Below are 22,014 nucleotides of genomic sequence, written 5' to 3'. Positions count from 1 at the left end.
GTCGCCTCTCCCCTCGGGAGCCTGCCAGCCGGTCGTGGGCTGGGGCTGCGGGGAAGGTGTTTACCAGGTCAGGAGGGCGGATGTGCCACCAGCTCCCAGAAGCGCTCTTCAGGGCTGTAGCCGTCCCAGTCCCCAACACACCAGAGTTTATCCCATCTGATTTTGGCATGAAGGATCTCACGGACAACGTACTTCTTGTGGTCTTGAGCACGTGCTGGTGGGGGACGGGGTTGGGAGCGGTGAGGCAATGGGTCCAGAAGGGGAGGCTCCAGAAGTGGTATGTGGAAAACTGGGTGTAATCAGCAAGAACAGGGCAAGTTGAGTTCAAAGGTGGCAGGATTAATTTGCTGGCAAATTCAGTAGAGGCCAGGGAACTGATAGTCTAATTTATGAGATGGTCTGTTTGTGGGTAGGTATTTCATTGACAGCTAAAGCTTCTGGCTCCTGACAAGGCAGGCCCCTCCTGTCATCGGTGATCCGCATATTGTTTGTAGCAATCCTTGGCACCCTCCAGGTGCACTTTTAGGTCATCTTGGATTTGGCGTATCTTTTGTCTCCAGTCCAGGGCTGCTGGGTTGTGGGAAGCTGTGAGTAGCTTTGGACAGAACTGGGGATGGACTCCTGTAGTGGCGTGAGCAGCTGCCTCTCATGAGTGCCCGATGTGACGCAGCAGGGACTGAGTGGGGCGGATTGACCTAGGAATGTTGCTGGGGAGTTTCTTGGGACTGTCTGCATCGGTGATGAGACAGCAGGGGGTGACTTCACTGGCTGGGACGATACCTGAACATGTAACCTGAGCCAGGAGGGGGGTTGGGTCCAGGTGACACCTTCTGCCCGGAAAACTGGACAAAAGCTGGAGGAGGAGCTGTGGGGAGGCTGGGTGAGTCGGCTGGAGGGGGGTTAGTTTTTGGAGTAGGTTGGGGAAGAGGAGGGAGCCCCCAGAGTTGGGGACTAATCTCCCTGCCCCCCAGAAGGACCTCACTAAGGGGTCCTGTTTAGGCCTGCAAGCTCTGGTCTGGACTGTGTTCCTGTCATCTCTAATAAACCTTCTGTTCTACTGGCTGGCTGAGAGTCACGGTGAATTACAAGAAGTGGGGGTGCAGGGCCCTGACTCCCCCAATCTCCGTGACACCCCCTTTGTGGTCAGCTGGTTCTTTCAGCGCATTTCAGCGACTCAGCCCCCTGGCTAAGTCACACACTGTCCCACTTCCGGGGTATATAGTCTCTAGCTCTCGCTCACGGCCCTGGTCCGGGGCTGTAGCACCAAGGCTTCTTCCCTGAGGCCCTGCCTTCTTTAACAGCCCAACTGGGGCCCACCTCCATACCTTCGGATGGTGTCCTTTTGTCAGCGCTCCCTGGGCTCAGTCTTCAACCAGACCAGCAGGGCCCATCACGGTACCCTCGCCCAGCCTGGCTAGGTTCTGGGCTCAGTCCCCTGGGTGCAGCCTGTTCACATTGACCTGTCCATGGTCCTGCTGCTCCTCCCAACAGCCAGCAGGCACCTGGTCTTCGGCAGCCTTCCCTGGGCTCAGTCCTGCCTGCAGGGAGCTGTCTGTGGTCCTGCTGCTCTTCCAGCCAGCCAGGCACCCAGTGCTCCCTCTTCAAGCTCCAGGCAGCAACTGACTGCTCTGCCGCTGCTGCTTCCTTTTACAGGGCCCTTCTGGGCCCTGATTGGCCACTCCAGCAGCCCCTCTGATTGGTTGTTTCTCTGCAGCCACTCTAGGCTGGACTGGAGGACATCTGGAGGACTTCTCTGCTCTTTTCTGGGGCGGGGTGAGGCAGGGCCACGAGGCCTTGAGCATGGCCGGGGCGGGGTCTCCGGACCTAGTCCACCCTGTCACAAATCCATAATTTGAAACACAGTCACATGTTCTGCATTACTGTACACAAACTGCGGGCGGCAGCAAGGCCCAGTTGTTCTGATGGAAGTTGATATAATATTGAGGATACTACTCCAGGATCTGGTTGGCTCTCTTCACTTGATCATTAGTCTGAGGGTGATAGGTGGAGGAGAGGTGGGAGCGTATACCCAAAATCCAGAGTGCTTCTCCCCAAAAGTGGGAGATAAATTGTGCACTGCAGTCAGAGATGATGTGCTCTGGGAGGCCATGGAGGCTGATGACTTGTTCCATCCAGAGCTGGGAGGAGGGTAGGCCAGTGTAGGGGATGAAGTATGCCGTCTTCATGAGGTGGCCCATGACTCTCAGGATGGTCATGAACCCATTGGATGTATGTAGTTCTGTCTAGGGGGCAGGTGGAATCTCGAGGGGTTGCAGGAGTCCCAGGGGTTGCATAGTCATTGTGCGGCGCCTTGGAGTGGGTGCATACATTGCAAGAGACCACATAGGCCTGCACTGTGGCTCATATGCAAGGCCGCCAGAAGACATGAAAGATGAGCTGCTGAGCGCAGAAGTGACCAAAATATCCTGCCAGGGGAAGTCATGGCACAGTGCTGCAGTCCTCGGAGGCCTGGGAGGAACATATATACACCCCTTTACGTAGGTTACCCTGTCTCCGACATCATGGGGTTCCCTACTTATGGCTTCCTGCTCAACTGGCAGGATCCAATAGATCCAGGCTGATCTTCTGACGGGGAGCAGATCTTGGTGGGGAGCTGCATCCAGAAAGTTACGAAGTGTGAGGATGTACGAGGTTTCCAGTTCAAGTCATTTTGGTGAGTGTAATATTCGCCCTTCCAGGACAAAGCTATTGTTGGTTCCTAGGCAATAGGAGATTATGAAATTAAAGTGTGTAAACAATAAGGTCCACCAAAGTCAATGTTGGTTAACAGCCATGGCCCTACGCAGACATTCAAAGGTCTTATGGGCAGTGTACACCTGGAGGGGATACCAGGCGCTTTGTAGATTGTGGCACCACTCTTCAAAAAGCGGTCTTGCCAGGAGTTCTCTGTCCAAAATGCCATTGTTTCGCTCTGCAGGTGTGAGTTCCCTGGAGTAGAAGGTGTTCGGAGGTAGTAGTTGTTGAGCACCACTCCAATTGCCACGTTAGAAGCATCTGCCTTGAGGATGAAGGCTGGCATGGTGTCAGGGTGGCCCAATACGGGAGCAGTGGTAAATGTGAGGTTTAATTGTTCAAAGGCCTGCCGGGCCTCAGGAGACCAGAGGAACCTGATGTTTTGCAGAGCAGGGCAGGGAGAGGGATGATCTGCTCCGAGAACCTCAGGATGAACCGCTGGTAGAAATTCATGAACCCCAAGAAGCGTTGGCATTCATGAATATTCTGCGGTGCCGCCATTCTGGACTGCCTTCACTTTGCACGGGTCCATTTTGATACTGGCAGGAGATAGGATGAATCCTAGAAATTCTACGGAGGCTCTAGCTAGTTAAGTCTAGCTAGACATATTAGAGGATTGGGCCAAAAGAAATCTGATGAGGTTCAACAAGGACAAGTGCAGAGACCTGCACTTAGGACAGAAGAATCCCATGCACCGCTACAGACTAGGGACCGAATGGCTCGGCAGCAGTTCAGCAGAAAAGGACCTAGGGGTTACAGTGGACGAGAAGCTGGATAGGAGTCAACAGTGTGCCCTTGTTGCCAAGAAGGCCAATGGCATTTTGGTATGTATATGTAGGGGCATTGCCAGCAGATTGAGGGACGTGATCGTTCCCCTCTATTCGACACTGGTGAGGCCTCATCTGGATACTGTGTCCAGTTTGGGGCCCCACACTACAAGAAGGATGTGGAAAAATTGGAAAGAGTCCAGCGGAGGACAACAAAAGTGATTAGGGGACTGGAACACATGACTTATGAGGAGAGGCTGAGAGAACTGGGATTGTTTAGTCTGCGGAAGAGAAGAATGAAGGGGGATTTGATAGCTGCTTTCAACTACCTTAAAGGGGGTTCCAAAGAGGATGGATCTAGACTGTGCTCAGTGGTAGCTGATGACAGAACAAGGAGTAATGGTCTCAAGTTGCAGTGGGAGAGGTTTAGGTTGGATATTAGGAAAAACTTTTTCACTAGGAGGGTGGTGAAACACTGGAATGCGTTACCTAGGGAGGTGGTGGAATCTCCTTCCTTAGATATTTTTAAGGTCAGGCTTGACAAAGCCCTGGCTGGGATGATTTAATTGGGGATTGGTCCTGCTTTGAGCAGGGGGTTGGACTAGATGACCTCCTGAGGTCCCTTCCAACCCTGATATTCTATGATTCTAAGTCTCGTTGTGTGCCTTGGCTTCTCTACATACTTTTGTTATTTGTTTATATTCATCCTTTGTCATTTGACCTAGTTTCCACTTATTGGAGGACTCTTTTTTTGAGTTTCAGATCATTGAAGATCTCCTGGTTAAGCTGGGGTGGTCTCTAGCCATACTTCCTATCTTTTCTACACAGTGGAATCGTTTGCTTTTGTGCCCTTAATAATGTCTCCTTGAAAAACCGCCAACTTTCTTGAACTGTTTTTCCCCTTAGACTTGCTTCCCATGGGGTCTTACCTACCAAGTCCCACTGAGTTTACTAAAGTCTGCCTTCTTGAAATCCATTGTCTTTATTGTGCTGTTTTCCCTCCAACCATTCCTTAGAATCATGAACTCTACCATTTCATGATCACTTTCACCCAAGTTGCCTTCCACTTTCAAATTCTCAACCAGTTCCTCCCTATTTGTCTCTCCCCTAGTAGCTTTCTCCACCTTCTGAAATAAAAATGTCTCCATTGCATTCCAAGAACTTGCTGGACAATCGGTGTCCTGCCGTGTTATTTTCTGGGTAACGGAAGTCCCCCCATCACCACCACGTCCTGTGCTTTGGATCATAGGTGCCAACTCCATGGGTGCTCCGGCGCTCAGCGTCCACCAGCCACAGCTGTTCAGCGGCTGGCAGGAGGTGCTTGGGGGAGGGCGGAGAGCAGCGAGAGGTGGTGGGCATGGGTTCGGGGGAGGGGGCAGAACAGAAGTGGGAAGAGGTGCAGTGAGAGCGGAGCCTTGGGGGAAGGGGCGGCGCGGGGGTGGAGCACCCATGGGGAAAAATAAAAGTGAGCACCTCTGCTTTGGATGATTTTATTAGTTGTTTATAAAAAGCCTCGTCCACCTCTTCTTCCTGGTTAGGTGTCTGTAGCAGATCCCTACCGTGGCATCATCCTTTTGTCCTTACCCAGATAAACGACTGGAGGTACGGCCTGTTTTAAAGATTTGGGCTATTCGGCTGGGTTTATCCAGCCCCTTCAGCGCTGGCCTAGCTCTGCTCCCACTGAACGCAATGGCCATTCTGAGCATTGATTCCAGGGTTGTTATGTCATGGACCGGGTCATGACTGTGCGTGGTGCTGTACAAACAGAACACGACGAGGGTCCCTGCCCCAAAGAGCCAACAATCTAATGGGAGCAGAGCTAGGCCAGCGCCAAGCGCTTCTAAAACCCCCACTCTCAGGGCCTGTCTACACTAGAAACGTAAGTCAACCTATGTTAGGTCAACTTACAGCCAGTGCAGTGATTACTGCGGTGGCTGATGTCCACACTACCCTCCCTGTGTCGGTGGTGCGCGGCGCTTCCACCGACTGAAGAGGGGCAGTGTGGGGGGCTGAGAGCCCAGGCTCTCAGTTCTACACACAGCTCCCCACAGGGAGCCTGGAGCCCCCCTGCCCCCTGGGATCCCAGCTGTCAGCTCTGCTCCCAGAGTCCACGAGAGCCTCTGGGAAGCCGCTGGGCTCCTGGTGGGAAGTGGGAGCTGGGAGCCTCGGGGCATCCGCTGGGCCACGCCCACCCAGCTCTCCACTCCTCGGTCCAAACCAGGCTGTGCCCTGGGCTCCCAGCTCTCTGCGAGGAGCCCAGCAGCTGCCCCAAGGCTCCCAGATCCCCGCTGGCTGCACTGGCTGGGGCAGGGAGCAGGGAGCCGAGAGCCCAGGCATCCTGACTCTCCCTCTCAGCCCAGCATCACAGTGCAGGTTAAAATAGACAGGACTCATCTGTAACCTCCGAGGGTCCTGGGAATTTGGGATTTGCTGGCCCTGTAACCACCAGCAGAATCCACCTCTGTTGGGTTCAAGCCAAAGGACCAGGCAGACCCTGGGAACCAGCAAGGTGTGGTCAGGATTAGTGAGCGTGGCTCACATCTCTGGGTCAGGCTGACCCCCAGGTGTGGGATCAAGGAGGACATTCCCTCCAGGCCCCCTGTGGGGAGGTTGTCCCTGAGTAGCTGGGCTTGCCCCATTAAACCCTATTTCAGCCGCTCCGGGGGGGCGGGGGGCACAGGCACAGACTTATCCTGTCTTCCTGTGGCAGCTTTCGGGGAGTAAAGGCCCTGGGGTGTCAGGGTGATGGGGCTATCCAAATGTTAGGGGAGATGACCAGAAACTCTGAAGGGCTTTAGGAGCACAAGTCCCACGGACTTTCACATCCCTTCTGAAAATGACCCTGCCACAGTTAGGCTGTCAGAGGGTGCTGGCAGGACTAGCCCTGTCCAGAAAAGAGCAGAACTCAGGCCCAGGTGTTGCAGGGCTCAGCCCCCACAGTGGACGTAACGTCAGGCCTTGCATGATGCCGTGATGTGGTGCTGTTAATAACAGGCCCCGCCTAGGTTGGCAGGGAGGTTTGAACTCGCAACTGCCGGTGGGGCTGCTGGTGCAGGAGGTGGGCCTGCTTCAGTGAAATGACCGGGCCTGGCACCTAGAAGCAGCAACGGACCTAGTGGGAGGGGACAGTCTCATGCTGTCCTAGTGCTGGAGTTCTTGGCATTGCAGCACCGCATGGCTCCCTGCTTAGATCTGGCAACAGGCGCCAGGCTGACAGCGCTGGAGACCGATGGTCTCTAGCCATGGGTCCAGGGCATTGCCAGGGCAAGGCCCCCCTACACGCTGCCTCCTTGCGGGGCTGCCTGTGCAGGAGGAGATGCCGGTGAAGCTGTGTGACTCACCCGTTGGAGACGGACGGCGTGGGCTTCCCTGTTCTGGAATGTAACGTGAATGCTCCCATCCTGCCAGGAGACAGAGAGAGGGAGAATTAGCATGGACCATTCCCTCGGCTCCCTGAGAACTCTCACTCGGCCTGGAGCCGATAACCACCGGGAGAGCCAGGCCAACGCTCCGGAACCTATCCCCTGGGGTCTACCCAACCATCTCCCGGGGACAAGGGAGGACCCAGAATGACACAGACACACCCAAGCACGTGTCTCACCATCCCCCAGTATTTCACCAAAGGCGGGCATGGGCGGTCTCTGCCGAAAGCGAAGCACTGGCTGATTGCTGGGCTGTGGCCAGATGTTCATACTATGTCACATGGAGGATCCTGGGTTCCAAACCCGCGGAAGTGAAATGTGTCACTTGCGGCAGGGATCTCAGAGCTGGCTCAACGCTGAGAAGCACAGGCACGCGGGGAACCAGCCCAGCCCTGTGCCTACAGTCTGGAGACCATGCAGGGCAAAGCACCCCATGCAGAAACGCCGACTGGGGCCCATCCGGACTGAGCTGCAGCTAATGAAACACCCTGATTATGAACAGAGACAAGCGCCTCAGGCTACGTGAGAAGGAAAATGGCTCCAAAGGTTGTTCATTACGGAGGAGAGACTCTGCCAGTGGAAGTGTCTCATGAGAGGTGGATCCCAGCTCTCGCCACTGAACCAGCGCCGTGCGGACTGACCACGGGGTGCGGAAGGAACCTGTCAATACGTGTGGGCTCTGGTCGGTACATCACGTTTTCCTCGTACCTGGAACCTCGTGTGTCCAAACCCTTTTATGTGCTTTTATGGACAGTGGCTGGTTTCAATAGCCAGGGTTTCAATGGCCAGGCGCCAGCGAGGAGAGCATGGGCAGCTGCGGCGGGATGATAACGTGGTGCAGGCCACAGCCTGGCTGACAGTAGGAAAGGGCCCAGTAGCTGCTCCCCCCCGAGGATCCATGCCCACGTGCCCAACTGTGCCGCAGCAGGGACCTGGAAGGCTCATTCAACTCCCTGGCATAGAATGGGAACCCCAGACAGGCGCATAGACAGGCTGCCAGGTGGTCCCAGGGACCCACTGGCAGACACTGGCACTGGAGTCCCTTCTTAGGCTAGCATGGGAATCTCCCGTGGGCTGGCATGAAGAGCCCTGCGGCCTGGCACTGGGGCTGCCTTAGGCCTGCGCTGTGGGGGCAGCCCCCTACTGTAGAGCTTCACACCTACGGCGGCATCTCCAGTCCCAAGCCCGGCACCCTCCTTCAGCTGCCCTGTCTGCCCATCTCGCTCCCACCCCGAAGGGACCCCACCCCGATTCAGTTCCACCAACTGCAGAGCCACTAAGGAGCCTCTGAAAGCGGCAGATTCCAGAGCCCTGCCTGCCACTGGCTGACCCAGCACCCCCTTGGAGATGCTACTGCAAAGGATTCTGGGGCACATGGGGGGAACTAAAGGCCCCCATGTAGGGAGGACTGTAGGGTGGGATCCAGAGAGGGGGGGGAGTGCACTTCAGGGCCAGGGCAGAGCTGTCGAGAAGCCTGGCACCGAGCCGTGCCCCAAGTTCTGCAGACAGCCGGCTCGGCCGGGCAGCAGGGCATGGAGAATGGTGCATTGCAGAGCTGGCCCCCCTCCCCTGTCCCTCTGTCTCTGTGGAGCTCTGCTCTCTATCCATGGACACTCACTGACCGAGCCCAACGGGAATGCTTCGGACCGGGGAGATAAGATCACGAAAGGAGGTGGCAGAACCTGTGCGTTTGCCAGGGGTTAAACTCCTGGGACCTTGGCAAGCTCACCAGCCTGTCTCCAGCACCCCTCCAAGTGCTTTAGAAGGCGCCAGGGCTCCTACGCCGGGCAGGGAGCGTGGGGCTGGAGGCATGGCTGGGGGGTTGGGTATTGGACATGGGGAAAGCTCCCCTCCAAATCCTCACCCTAAAGCTCACAGAGACTTTGCAGCAAAGTCACCTGGGGTCTGGCCAGTGTTTGCCCTCCAGCCATTAGAACAATCAATATATTGCATTAGAATTAAGTCTACTTTAAAAATGTATCCAATTTCTTTTTAATATGTTCAAAAGCATCCTTCCCCATGTAGTCCATGCGGCCTTCCTCCCACTTCTTCCGTTCATCTTCTGCATTTGGCTCTTCTGGTTTGAGCGGAGTGGACAGCTCAGAAATATGATGGGTAGGCTCATCCAGTTCCAAGGTTTGCTGAGGGGCAGGATGAAAGGCAAGCTGTTCTAATGGCTGGTCCATTAGTGTCCCTTGTCTCTCACTGCCCACAAGGCTCCTGGCAGTGCCAAAGCCGCAGGACAGAGGGCTGGGGTCTGCTGCTCATGCCAGCCTGAGCAGATGCACCAGGAATCACGGGACGCTGTGCGCCAGAGCAGGATGCCCATCATCCGGAGGAGGAGCCAGCCTGCTCCATTTCCCCAAGGGTGCTGTGCAGCTTCACTCTGAGCCCTTGCAGGGGCTGGCTCTTGGGCACAGCAGAGCAGATTCCGAAGTGGTATGGATGGGTGCACCCCTCTGACTCGAATAGAGCTTTGCCCCCTTGAACCAGATGAGATGTTAGCCCAGCTAGAGCAACAAGGGTGATGTTGTGGTGTGGGCGTCTGCTATAGACCACCGGACCAGGAGGATGAGGTAGACGAGGCTTTCTTCAGACATCTATCAGAAGTTTCCAGATCACAGGCCCTAGTTCTCATGGGGTAATTCAATCACCCTGACGTCTGCTGAGAGAGCAATACAGAAGTACACAGACAATCCAGGAAGCTTTTGGAGAGTGCTGGGGACAATTTCCTGGTGCAAGTGCTGGAGGAACGAACTAGGGGCTGTTCTACTCTTGACCAGCTGCTCACAAACCGGGAAGAATGGATAGGGGAAGTAGAAGTGGGTGGCAGCCTGGGCAGCAGTGACCATGAGATGGTCAAGTTCAGGATCCTGACAAAAGGCAGAAAGGAGAGCAGCAGAACATATGGACCCTGGACTTTAGAAAAGTAGACTTTGACTCTCTCAGGGAACTGATGGGCAGGATCTCCTGGGAGGCTAATATGAAGGGGAAAGGAGTCCAGGAGAGCTGGCTGTATTTTAAAGAATCCTTATTGAGGGCGCAGGAACAAACCATCCTGATGTGCAGAAAGAATAGCAAATACGGCAGGCGACCAGCTGAGCTTAACAGTGAAATCTTTGGTGAGCTTAAACTCGAAAAGGAAGCTTACAAGAGGTGGAAACTTGGACAGATGACTAGGGAGGAGTATAAAAATATTGCTCGAGCATGCAGGGGTGTAATCAGGAAGGCCAATGCACAATTGGACTTGCAGCTAGCAAGGGATGTGAAGGGTAACAAGAAGGGTTTCTACAGGTATATTAGCAACAAGAAGAAGGTCAGGGAAAGTGTGGGCCCCTTACTGAATGGGGGAGGCAACCTAGTGACAGAGGATGTGGAAAAAGCTGAAGTACTCCATGCTTTTTTTGCCTCAATCTTCACAGCCAAGGTCAGCTCCCAGACTGCTGCACTGGGCAGCACAGGCTGGGGAGGAGGTGAGCAGCCCTCAGTGGTGAAAGAACAGGTGAAGGACTATTTAGAAAAGCTGGACATTCTCAAGTCCATGGGGCTGGATGCAATGCATCCAAGGCTGCTGAGGGAGTTGGCGGATGTGATTGCAGAGCCATTGGCCGTTATCTTTGAAAATTCATGGCGATCAGGGGAGGTCCCAGAAGAATGGAGAAAGGCTAATGTGGTGCCCATCTTTAAAAAAGGGAAGGAGGCGAATCCAGGGAATTACAGTCCGGGCAGCCTCACCTCAGTCCCCGGAAAAGTCAGGACCTAGCAAACAGAGCTGGAAACAGGGGAGTCTGGGGGGAAGACGAAGAGCCAGGCAAAGGAACAGACAGTCTAGTGAAGGGAGTGTGTAGTTTTCTGGCAGTGTTGTGCTGCTTGCTGGGGGCACCAAGGGAAGCAGTGGGGGCAAAAGACATATCTGGCTTCTGGCTTCAAGACTAAGCTCGATAAGTTTATGGAGGAGATGATATGATGGGATAGCCTCATTTTGGAAATTAATTGATCTTCGACTACTAGCGGTAGATATGCCCAATGGCCTGTGATGGGACACTAGGATAGGGTGGGATCTGAGTTACTACAGAGAATTCTTTCCTGGGTGTCTGGCTGGTGAGTCTTGCCCACATGCTCAGGGTTTAGCTGATCGCCATATTTGGGGTTGGGAAGGAATTTTCCCCCAGGGCAGATTGGCAGAGGCCCTGGGGGTTTTTTGCCTTCCTCTGCAGCGTGGGGCACGGGTCACTTGCTGGAGGATTCTCTGCACCTTGAAGTCTTTAAACCACGATTTGAGGACTTCAGTAGCTCAGACATAGGTGAGGGGTTTGTTACAGGAGTGCGTGGGTGTGATTCCGTGGCCTGCGTTGTGCAGGAGGTCAGACTAGACGATCACAATGGTCCCTTCTGACCTTAAAGTCTATGATTCTAGGAATCCATTTTGAAGCACTTATAGGAGGAGATGGTGATCAGGAACAGACAACATGGATTCAACAAGGGCAAATCATGCCTGAACAACCTGATAGCCTTCTATGATGAGATAACTGGCTCTGTGGTTATGGGAAATGCAGTGGATGTGATATATCTTGACTTTAGCAAAACTTTTGATACAGTCTCCCACAGTATTCTTGCTAGCAAGTAGAAGAAGTACGGATTGGATGAATGGACTATAAGGTGGATAGAAAGCTGGCAAGATCATCAGGCTTAATGGGTAGTGATCAACGGCTCGATATCTAGTTGGCAGCTGGTATCAAGCAGAGTGCCCCAGGGGTCAGTCCTGGGACCGGTTTTGTTCAGCATCTTCAATGATGATCTGGATGAGGGGATGGATTGCACCCTCAGCAAGTGCTCAGATGACACTAAGCTGAGGGGAGAGGTAGATACGCTGGAGGATAGAGATAGGGTCCAGAGTGACCTAGACAAATTGGAGGATTGGGCCGAAAGAAATCTGATGAGGTTCAACAAGGACAAGTGCAGAGTCCTGCACTTAGGACGGAAGAATCCCATGCAACGCTACAGGCTGGGGACTGGCTGGCTAAGCAGCTGTTCTGCAGAAAAGGATCTGGGGATTACAGTGGATGAGAAGTGGGATATGAGTCAACAGTGTGCCCTTCTTGCCAAGAAGGCTAATTGCATATTGAGTTGTATTGGTAGGAGCATTGCCAACAGATCGAGGGAAGTGATTATTCCCCTCTATTTGGCACTGGTGAGGCCACATCTGGAGCATTGCGTCCAGTTTTGGTCCCCCCACTACAGAAGGGATGTGGACAAATTGGAGAGAGTCCAGCAGAGGGCAACAAAAATTATTAGGGAGCTGGGGCACATGACTTACAAGGAGGGGCTGAGGGAACTGGGCTTATTTAGTCTGCAGAAGAGAAGAGTGAGGGGGGATTTGATAGCAGCCTTCAACTGTCTGAAGGGGTGTTCCAAAGAGGATGGAGCTTGGCTGTTCTCAGTGGTGGCAGATGACAGAACAAGGAGTAATGGTCTCAAGTTGCAGTAGGGGAGGTCTAGGTTGGATATTAGGAAAAACTTTTTCACTAGGAGGGTGGTGAAGCACTGGAATGGGTTATCTAGGGAGGTGGTGGAATCTCCATCCTTAGAGGTTTTTAAGACCCGGCTTGACAAAGCCCTGGCTGGGATGATTTAGTTGATGTTGGTCCTGTTTGAGCAGGGGATTGGACTAGATCAGGGGTTGGCAACCTTTCAGAAGTGGTGTGCCAAGTCTTCATTTATTCACTCTAATTTAAGGTTTTGCGTGCCAGAAATACATTTTAACGTTTTAGAAGGGCTCTTTCTATAAGTCTATAATATATAACTATACTATTGTTGTATGTAAAGTAAATAAGGTTTTTAAAATGTTTAAGAAGCTTCATTTAAAATTAAATTAAAATGCAGAGCCCCCCAGACCGGTGGCCAGGACCCGGGCAATATGAGTGCCTCTGAAAATCATCTTGCATGCTGCCTTTGGCACACATGCCATAGGTTGCCTACCCCTGGACTAGATGATCTCCTGAGGTCTCTTCCAACCCTAATCTTCCATGATTCTATTATTCTAAAGTGCAAAGCAGAGCCCTCCTCCTTGCTTGCCCCTCCTTCAGAAAATCACAGGGCCAGATCTGCAGCTAGGGTAGCCTTCGGAAGTAAATGGAGCTTTGCTGATTTACACCAAGAGTTCAAAGCATACACAAACATTAATGAACGAATCCCATGGGAACCAGGCCAGGAGCAGCATCCCCATTTCACAGACTGGAGAAACTGAGGCATGGAACAGGGCAGTGACTGTCACACGGGGAGTCAGTGACAGAACAGGGACTTGAGCCCAGTTGCCCTCGGCATTAGCCATGAGTTGAGACTCTGCCTTCCCCCACCCCTTCCCCAGTTGGGTCACCCAGGCTGAACCAACTCCACCCTGTTGGTACTGCCCTTCGCAGCTCTCCCCACCCCCACTCCAGCGCAGCCCAGCCCACCCCCATCCCACCTGCCCCAATGAGGTCTGTGCCCCCTGTTGTGATCACTGGGCCTCTCCAGTGACCCTAGCCGTGAGCCCCACTGTGGGACGGGAACAGAAGTTCAAGTGGTGTTACAACAACCGATCACAACAAACGGCGGTGGGCAGATGTGTGACACAGACTGAGACAGTCCAGCCAGAAAGGCTCCTGCTACAACCCAAGGGCCGTGTTAGGAATGTGCCTGGTACGAGAGAAGGGTGGGACTGGAAATCAATGGACCAAAATTGGTGTGTCAGAAACAAGGCCTGATTGGTGAACGAAATACCGAGGGGCTGAGCTATTCACCCTTTTGGGGGCTCTCAAAAGGAATCTGTGGGAGAAACTGGCTCCCGCCATGCTGGTGGGCTGCAAGACGAGAGATGGGGAAGGAACGAGCTTCACCATCACCGCACCATCCCCACTGTCTCTAGGCACCTCTTCAGCTGACTCCTGAGAGATGTCCTGAGCAGACCGGAGCAGGGGACCCAGATGACACCAGCACCTCCAGTGGCTCTGGCTAAATTCCAACCCCAACCTGAGATGTGAGACTTCGCCCTCTCCCGCCCCTGTGGCCTTTTCCTTCCCCCCTTATTTCTTCTCTTGTCTGTCTCACTGCTTTTGCCTCTGGCTTAGTTGGCCAAGTCTGTATATTGTCCAACACAGCTGTAAGCCTGGGGCCAGAACGAGGCAGCTAAAAGCAGTGCCCTAAACAGCCCAATGCTGGTACGAGTCGCCAGGTCTCAAACTGTGTGCTGGGCCTGGCGTTTTCCAGCACTGTCATTGCAAGTGAGAGTCAACCCAGGAGACAGGAGCTGCGTTTCCACTCCTGGCTGTTCTGTTCTCCCCTTGTGTGTGTGTTTGGCTGGGTATGTCCGCTAGGAACCAGGATCAGACTTTAACAACCACAGCAAGGACAGCTCCAGCCCAGCCCGGCTAACTTCTGCTCTTTGCCCCAAGGACAGTTCATACCAACTCTGATACCATCAAAGGCTATGTCTACACTGCACTTTTGTCAGTAAAACTTTTGTCAGTCAGGGGTGTGAAAAAAACACACCCCGACCAACAAACGTTTTACCAACGAAAAGTGTCGGTGTGGAGATGCTTTCCCGCTGACAAACCTGCTGCCCCCTGTCGGGGGTGGTTGTATCTGGTCGGCAGGAGAGCTCGCTCCTGCCGACAAAGAGCGGCTACCCTGCGTGCCTTACAGCGACAAGACCTTGGAGGCCCAGCTGTGCCGCTGTAAGGCGCGCAGTGCAGACACAGCCTTTGCTGCCAGACACGGGGGTTTCCCTTCTAAAGACTCCCACTGAAGGGAGAGGCCCTGGCCGAGGGTGTTACAAGGCAAGGCTGACTTTACACGGCAAAGGCTTTAACTGCTTTCCCTTCTGTCTCTTTCTAACGGGCTGAAGGGGTTTTGAGGGGCGTCTTTGCCACGGGACTGAGCTGGCTGAGTCGCGGTACACCACCCTGACCTGCGTGTAATATTTATTCCCATTTATTCCATCCCTGCCCCCAGCCTCTCCCTGGCTCTGCTGCCTGTCTCTCATCGCTCCTCTCTTCCTTGGCAGCAGGCCATTGCTCCAGAGACAGTGAGTAATTCCCTTCCCGCGCTCACATTGTTACCTAGCAGGGATTTGTAGCCACTGCTCGGACCTCTTCCTCCCCCCCCCCCTTTCCTGGGCTGTATAAATTCAGCTCCCGGAGCCCTCACTAAACGTGGCTCACCCGCTGCTCAGGGCAGGGACAGGAACATCCAGCATCTTATTCTGAAGCCCGACCGACCTCCCCACCTGCCCGGGGACCTGGACGCAAGTGAAATGAGCGAACCCCGCAGCCCCGCCTCCCACCACACACAAACACCTTTGTGCCCCGACGCCCCGAGCTTACTGGTTTAACACTGAGCCCTGGCAATGGACTTGTGAGGGGCACGGCCAGGAGCTCTCCACCCAGCCTGCCGCATCGCAAGGCAGCACATGGCACATGCCCGCCAGCAGCACTGGGCATTTGGGGTCCTCTCATGGGGCACAGGCAAGGCTCAGAGTCAACGCTGCTCATGGCTATCAGACACGTGCCCCTTTTAGCAGAACGGGACTCACCCAGGCAGCGCTAGCGAGTGGTCAGAGCAGGCAAAGGGGCACGGGAGCCAGTTCCAGATCAGAGAGGGGAGTGTGGTCTGCTGGAGGAGAGCAGAAGCAGCTGTTGAGATAATGAGCCGTCAGCTTTCCTGCACGTGCCCCTCTGCTCTGACATCAAATCCTCTGCCCTGGGCAGGCTGGGCCCTTCTGGGAAACCCAGGGTGGCACTGGAGGCTTTGGCTGCTTCCAAGGTCCAGGCAGGATCGTCCCAGCTCCCAACACCCTTGTTCAAAGCGTCACTTCTAGGCTGCTCGGAGAAGCCCTCAACCTCCCCTGATTACAAAAAGCCAATCTCATTAAGGAGCCCAATGTACCTGCACCCCAGACAACCCTGCTGCCTCAGGGGCCCGATCCTGCCTCCAGGAGCTCAGGACGCTCAGCTCCCCTGCAAGTTGGGCCATTGGTGCTGTCGGCTGCTGATGCCTGAAATGCAGAGTCAGGATCCAGGGGCTCAGGAGAGTTTTTGTTTCTATCAGGGAAATTAACCCCCAAAGAGACTCCGGTGACAAACAGCTGCCGAGAGAGGGAATCCGACCAATCCAAGGAGGAGTGTGGAACATTTACTGTGGAGTTAGACGAGGCGCTGGCGTTAAGTAGAGGAGCCTGAAAGGCGAATAAATCCAAGGAGCAGGGAAAGCCTCTGCAATCAGCCAGCTGGGGCTGGGGTGGGTATTAACACACCATCTGCTGCTCTTCTAGGGACCAGAAATGAACAGAAGGAGAATCCCAGAAGCCGGTTGGATTTGCGACCCGGGGTGAATTTAATGCTGGTGCTGGGTGCCAGGCTGACAGCCCCGGCGTGGGCACAGATTGGCACAGCTTCCTCCCATCCTGCCCCTGCTGCCTCTATGTCCCCCCTTCCCTGAAAGGGACGAGCGGGGAGACGGTCTCCCAGCTTAGCCGGGAAGTAGGCTAATTAGTGTTTGGTGTCATTTTTCTGCTGGGGCCGCTTGCCATGAGTCATTGGTCTGAGACCCTGCAAACTCATTCCATGCAGGGGCCCCCCAAACAGCCACGGGATGGCGACGACTTGCCAGACTGGGTGTAAATGCCTGCCAATCAGCTGAGCCAGCCATTCCCACCCTAGGCCCGTGGCCCCATGAGCTGCCATGTGGTGCCGTCCTGCACTGGGTGCCCTGCATGCGTCACGCCCTGCAGCAGCCACACTGGGGGCTCCACATCCAAGTGCTGTGAGCCAGAGGCAGGGACTCTTCCACGTGGAGGTGGCGGGTGTCAGAGGCATCAGCCTGCCTGGCTCCTAGGGGAGGACACAGGTTAGGTGCCGAGGTGCTAGGCCCTGGATAGGGAGGACAGAGTGAGGGAGTGATGCCAGGTGGTGCAGGGAGGCAGTTCCAGACAGCAGCGGATGCAGAGGAGAAGGCTCACACAGTGAGGACATTGTCCTGGGGGATGCAGAGGAAGCTATGCCAGGCAAAGGGAGCAGAGAGAGCCAAGGTGCGTGGGCGTGGATGGGAAGGGGCTGTCATGTCCTGGAGACTTCCCCTCTGGACTCCTCATCGGAGCAGCCTGCTCCCCGGAGAGCCCTCACCAGGCTTGACACCGCGCTCGGGACTTTGGCTGGGTGGGTGGCACGCGGCATGGAACCGATTCCTAACAAGGTCTTGGTCTGAGTCTCAGAGCTTTGCCGCGTGGCGCTACCCCGTGCTCGGGGACAGAACAGGTGCTCAAAACAAGGAGGACAATTATGTTCTGCAGGCTCTCAGGAACCTGCCGTCCCCAGGCAGCCACCCCCTGAAACTGTCAGCACAAAAGCACAGCCGAGGAGACAAAGGGAAAGCGTCTCCGCTGAGCTGCTGTGCCCGCTGCTCTGCAGTCAGAGCCTCTGAACTCTCCGGGCACCTGGAGCACGTTCCCCAAGTGAGCTGAGCGTCAAAGACCGGCCGACACCTCCTGGAGACGCAGCAGAGCTCGTGATCCAGCTTGTCCAGGGCACATCCAGGGCCTCGTCTGCTCCCTTTGATTAGCCAAGTCTGGATGGAAACAGGTTCCGCATGTCCTAGCAGCTCATCTGCCCTTGCAACAGGAGAGCAGCGCTGGCCGTTCGCAGAGGGGCTGGTTCCGGGAGGGCTGGCCCCACACACAGTGAGGGCAGGAGCGCTGAGCAAGTCCCCTTCTGGGACGTCAGACCTAGCCTGGAAACATCAGGAGTGTCTCTGCAGCTACCATGGGACCAGCCAGGCTGCTGCAGTGCGTCAGGGTGTGTCCCCATGTCCCGGGTGAAAGGCGGCAGGCTGGGCAAGGCTGGCTACATGGGGAAGAGTGGGAGAGAGAGAGAGAGACTTTGAGCTGGTGTCCCAGCAAGTGACTGGGGAAGGTTCCCCTTCTCTCCAGCCCCAGCCAGGCCCCAGGGAACAGGTCATGTTACTGTAAGGGGACTGTTGCCCCCTTACTAACAAGCAGCCCAGAGAGAGCAGACCCTGTCCTGGGAGCAGAGCTGTAGCACCCAGACCCAGAGGGGCCACAGAAGCAGCCCAGAGAGCAGACCTGTGCTGGAAGGAGAACTGCAGCAACCAGATCCAGAGGGGCCACAAAAGCAGCCCAGGGAGAGCAGACCCTGTCCTGGGAGCAGAGCTGTAGCAACCAGAGCCAGAGGGAAAGCAGTGGACGTGTTGTTCCTTGACTTTAGCAAAGCTTTTGACACGGTCTCCCACAGTATTCTTGCCAGCAAGTTAAAGAAGTATGGGCTGGATGAATGGACGATAAGGTGGATAGAAAGCTGGCTAGATTGTCGGGCTCAACGGGTAGTGATCAATGGCTCCATGTCTAGTTGGCAGCCGGTATCAAGTGGAGTGCCCCGAGGGTCGGTCCTGGGGCCGGTTTTGTTCAATATCTTCATAAATGATCTGGAGGATGGTGTGGATTGCACCCTCAGCAAGTTTGCAGATGACACTAAACTGGGAGGAAAGGTAGATACGCTGGAGGGTAGGGATAGGATACAGAGGGACCTAGACAAATTGGAGGATTGGGCCAAAAGAAATCTGATGAGGTTCAACAAGGACAGATGCAGAGTCCTGCACTTAGGACGGAAGAATCCCATGCACCGCTACAGACTAGGGACCGAATGGCTCGGCAGCAGTTCGGCAGAAAAGGACCTAGGGGTGACAGTGGACGAGAAGCTGGATATGAGTCAGCAGTGTGCCCTTGTTGCCAAGAAGGCCAATGGCATTTTGGGATGTATAAGTAGGGGCATTGCCAGCAGATTGAGGGACGTGATCGTTCCCCTCTATTCGACACTGGTGAGGCCTCATCTGGAGTACTGTGTCCAGTTTGGGGCCCCACACTACAAGAAGGATGTGGAAAAATTGAAAAGAGTCCAGCGGAGGGCAACAAAAATGATGAGGGGTCTGGAACACATGAGTTATGAGGAGAGGCTGAGGGAACTGGGATTGTTTAGTCTGCAGAAGAGAAGAATGAGGGGGGATTTGATAGCTGCTTTCAACTACCTGAAAGAGGGTTCCAAAGAGGATGGCTCTAGACTGTTCTCAGGGGTGGAAGAGGACAGGACAAGGAGTAATGGTCTCAAGTTGCAGTGGGGGAGATTTAGGTTGGATGTTAGGAAAAACTTTTTCACTAGGAGGGTGGTGAAACACTGGAATGCGTTACCTAGGGAAGTGGTGGAATCTCCTTCCTTAGAAGTTTTTAAGGTCAGGCTTGACAAAGCCCTGGCTGGGATGATTTAATTGGGGATTGGTCCTGCTTTGAGCAGGGGGTTGGACTAGATGGCCTCCAGAGGTCCCTTCCAACCCTGATATTCTATGATTCTATGGGGGGCCAGAGAAGCAGCCCAGGGAGCTGGAGGCAGAACAGCAGCCATACTGAGGCAGAGTGGGGCTGGAGCTGAGACAGAGTGGGGCTGGAGCAGTCCGGAGCCAGGTGTCTTGAGCAGCTGGGGAGAGCAAGGAGGGACCCTGGGCAGCGGGTCCAGCACAGGGAGACGCCTCAGCTAGGAGGCTCTGCAGGCCAGACTCGGAGTGGGATTGGTAACCCTGACAGGGCGGGGGCAACGCTGGGAAGAAGGGCCCTCCCACCTAGAGCCTGAGAGCGTGTGGCCACCACCAAAGCAAGTGTCCAACCCGCAGCACCCCTGCAGCACAGCCAGGGCCTGAGGAGGAGGCCTGGGACCTACAAGGAACAGACTGTGAACTGCCCGGATGTTCCAGAGACGTTGTTTGTGATGTTCCCTGCCAAAGAGCGGGCTGATGTGTTTCCTTTAACCTTTCCCATTTTCCTTTACTCTTTTTAAAATTAATGGTTGATTAAATAACTTGCATTTGCTTCAAATTGTATGTAATGGTCAGTGGGTCAGAGAAGTGCCCAGTGCAGAGAGAGTACCCCGGAGTGGGGACACCCTAGCCTCTGTCCTAGGTGACCATAGCAGGGTTGGGGGTCGAGCCTGTCACGGAGTCCCTGAGTGATGCTCTGGAACTGCTCCCCATGAAGCCAGTCAGGACTCTGGGGCAGTTGCCTTTCTGTGAGCAGCCTGTCTTTAGGACACACAGCTCACACAGCTTCCACCTTCCTGGGTCTGACCTTGGAGCATTCAGCATCCTCTGCCCCTCCATGCGCTTCCCACAGCGAGTCCACTCAGGCGGGGCTCCTGGGGAAGCCAGAGGTTCCTGCACCCCAACTCCACAGTCAGACGTGACTCTCAGCCAGCCAGTAAAACAGAAGGTTTATTAGACGACAGGAACATGGTCTAACACAGAGCTTGTAGGTGCAGAGAACAGGACCCCTCAGCTGGGTCCATTTTGGGGGCAGTGAGCCAGACAACCACATCTGCACTTCACTCCATGTCCCCAGCCAGCCCCAAACTGAAACTCCCTCCAGCCCCTCCTCCTCTGGGCTTTGTCCCTTTCCCGGGCAAGGAGGTCACCTGATCCCTTTGTTCTCCAACCCTTTAGCTCTCACCTTGCAGGGGGGAAGGGCCAGGCCATCAGTTGCCAGGAAACAGGGTGTCAGCCATTCTCTGTGTCCAGACCCCTGCACACACCTGTCCTCTAGGGCTCTGCAATGATCATACACCCTTACCCCACCACCTAGAGACTTAAGAACTGCATAGGGGAAACTGAGGCACCCCCACACTATTCAGAGGAAACATTAAGAACAGTTCTACTTCGTCACAGAGCCCCCCCAGGATTCCTGGGCCCAGCTTTGTTGGGGTTACGAGGACTCTGCCAGACAGGAGAGTGCAAGGGGAGTCCTCAAGGACAGGGAGGCCACTAGCTAAAGGAAGTGGGAGCGAGGACTCAGATCCTTTTGCTAGCCCACTTCACTGGGGTAGTGCAGAAGCCAGGAAAGTTCCCCACAATAGCGGGACTATTCCCCCGCTTACATAATCAAGACTTCCCAGCCTGCAGAGCCAGGAAGCTAGTTTAATGTGAGGTCACCTCGCCCACCTTTCCTGCAGTGCCAGTAGGTGGTTCACAGTGATGCTCCCATCTCTGTGCCCTGCAGGATCCCAGCCCTTGGCTTCCTGTTGAATCAGGTTTGGTCGCTTTGTAAAACGTCTTCTGGGAGGTGAGCGCGGGGCGAGTATTACTGAAAAACCCGACAGTAGCCAGAGTCCACAAACCCTCCACACACCATGGCTGGGCTGGCTCCCTGCCTACCCCCTTGTACACTCACCACCCCCAGGCCAGGCCATGTGCTCTGCAGGACCCTGCCCCTCGGGATGTCCTGGCTGTGCACCATCCAGTGGATGGGGACAGCAGAAGAGGGGGCTGGCGTGGAGGGCAGGTGTGTGGGGCAGTGCTGGCAGGCAGGGGAGGGGGATGGTGGGCTGAGGAAGGCTGCCCTGCTGGGCTTGTGCTGGGACAGCCTGGCAGGACTGGAAGTCAGCCAGGAGACCCAAGGCAGGGAGGTCTCTTACCCCAGCGAATGGTTACAGCCCTGCTCACGGGCAGGCCGGCTCCAGCTCCAACTCCAGCCCTCACAGCTCGGTCCCGCACGCTCCCCCAGGCAGGCACACTTGTGTGTGCTCTCACGGGGGCAAGCATGCCAGGGCAGGGCTGGTGACGAGCAGTCCCCGGAGCAGACCCCTGCCTTTGAGAGCTGTTGGGGGTGGGAGGATGGTCCAGTCATGAAGGCATTGTGCTGGGATTTGGGGCATCAGGGATCAATTCCTGGCTTCCCGTGTGACCCTGACCATGTCTCTGAGTCTCAGTTTCCCCATCTGCAGCACTGGCATTGATGGTTATTTCACCAGTGTTTGTGAGCTGCTGAGGACCCCAGCAATAGGTTGACAGGAATCTGCCCCTCTCCAAAAGAACTGCAAGCCCTGGCTCTTTTGGCCTTGCCAATGGATTAATTCCTGCTGGCTGGGAGTGCTGCAGGAAGCAGGGGGTTTGTTCTGGCTCAGCAGCATCTTAGCCGGCTCAGATTAAGCTTTGGGAAGTGTCCAAATGGGCTCCGCATAAAGATGTTTAATAATAACTGCCAA

At 54.9% G+C, this 22,014-nt stretch overlaps 1 protein-coding gene across 3 annotated transcripts in view; it reads right to left on the bottom strand.

The window, feature by feature from the left end:
- Positions 1 to 22,014, bottom strand: part of CPNE5 (copine 5) — a 190,540-nt gene that overhangs the window by 102,377 nt on the left and 66,149 nt on the right. Inside the window, exon 7 of one of the 3 annotated variants that reach the window (XM_077839213.1) lies at positions 6,863 to 6,922. The exons of the other annotated variants lie outside the window; for them this stretch is intronic. Coding sequence (XP_077695339.1) covers positions 6,863 to 6,922 — 60 coding nt within the window. The remainder of the gene's footprint in view (positions 1 to 6,862; positions 6,923 to 22,014) is intronic. 3 annotated transcript variants of the gene reach the window in all.

The sequence above is a fragment of the Eretmochelys imbricata genome, chromosome 21 (assembly GCF_965152235.1).
Source record: "Eretmochelys imbricata isolate rEreImb1 chromosome 21, rEreImb1.hap1, whole genome shotgun sequence".
Taxonomy (NCBI): domain Eukaryota; kingdom Metazoa; phylum Chordata; order Testudines; family Cheloniidae; genus Eretmochelys; species Eretmochelys imbricata.
Note: the sequence above shows the minus strand (reverse complement) of the source record. Positions and strands in the feature narration are given on the sequence as shown.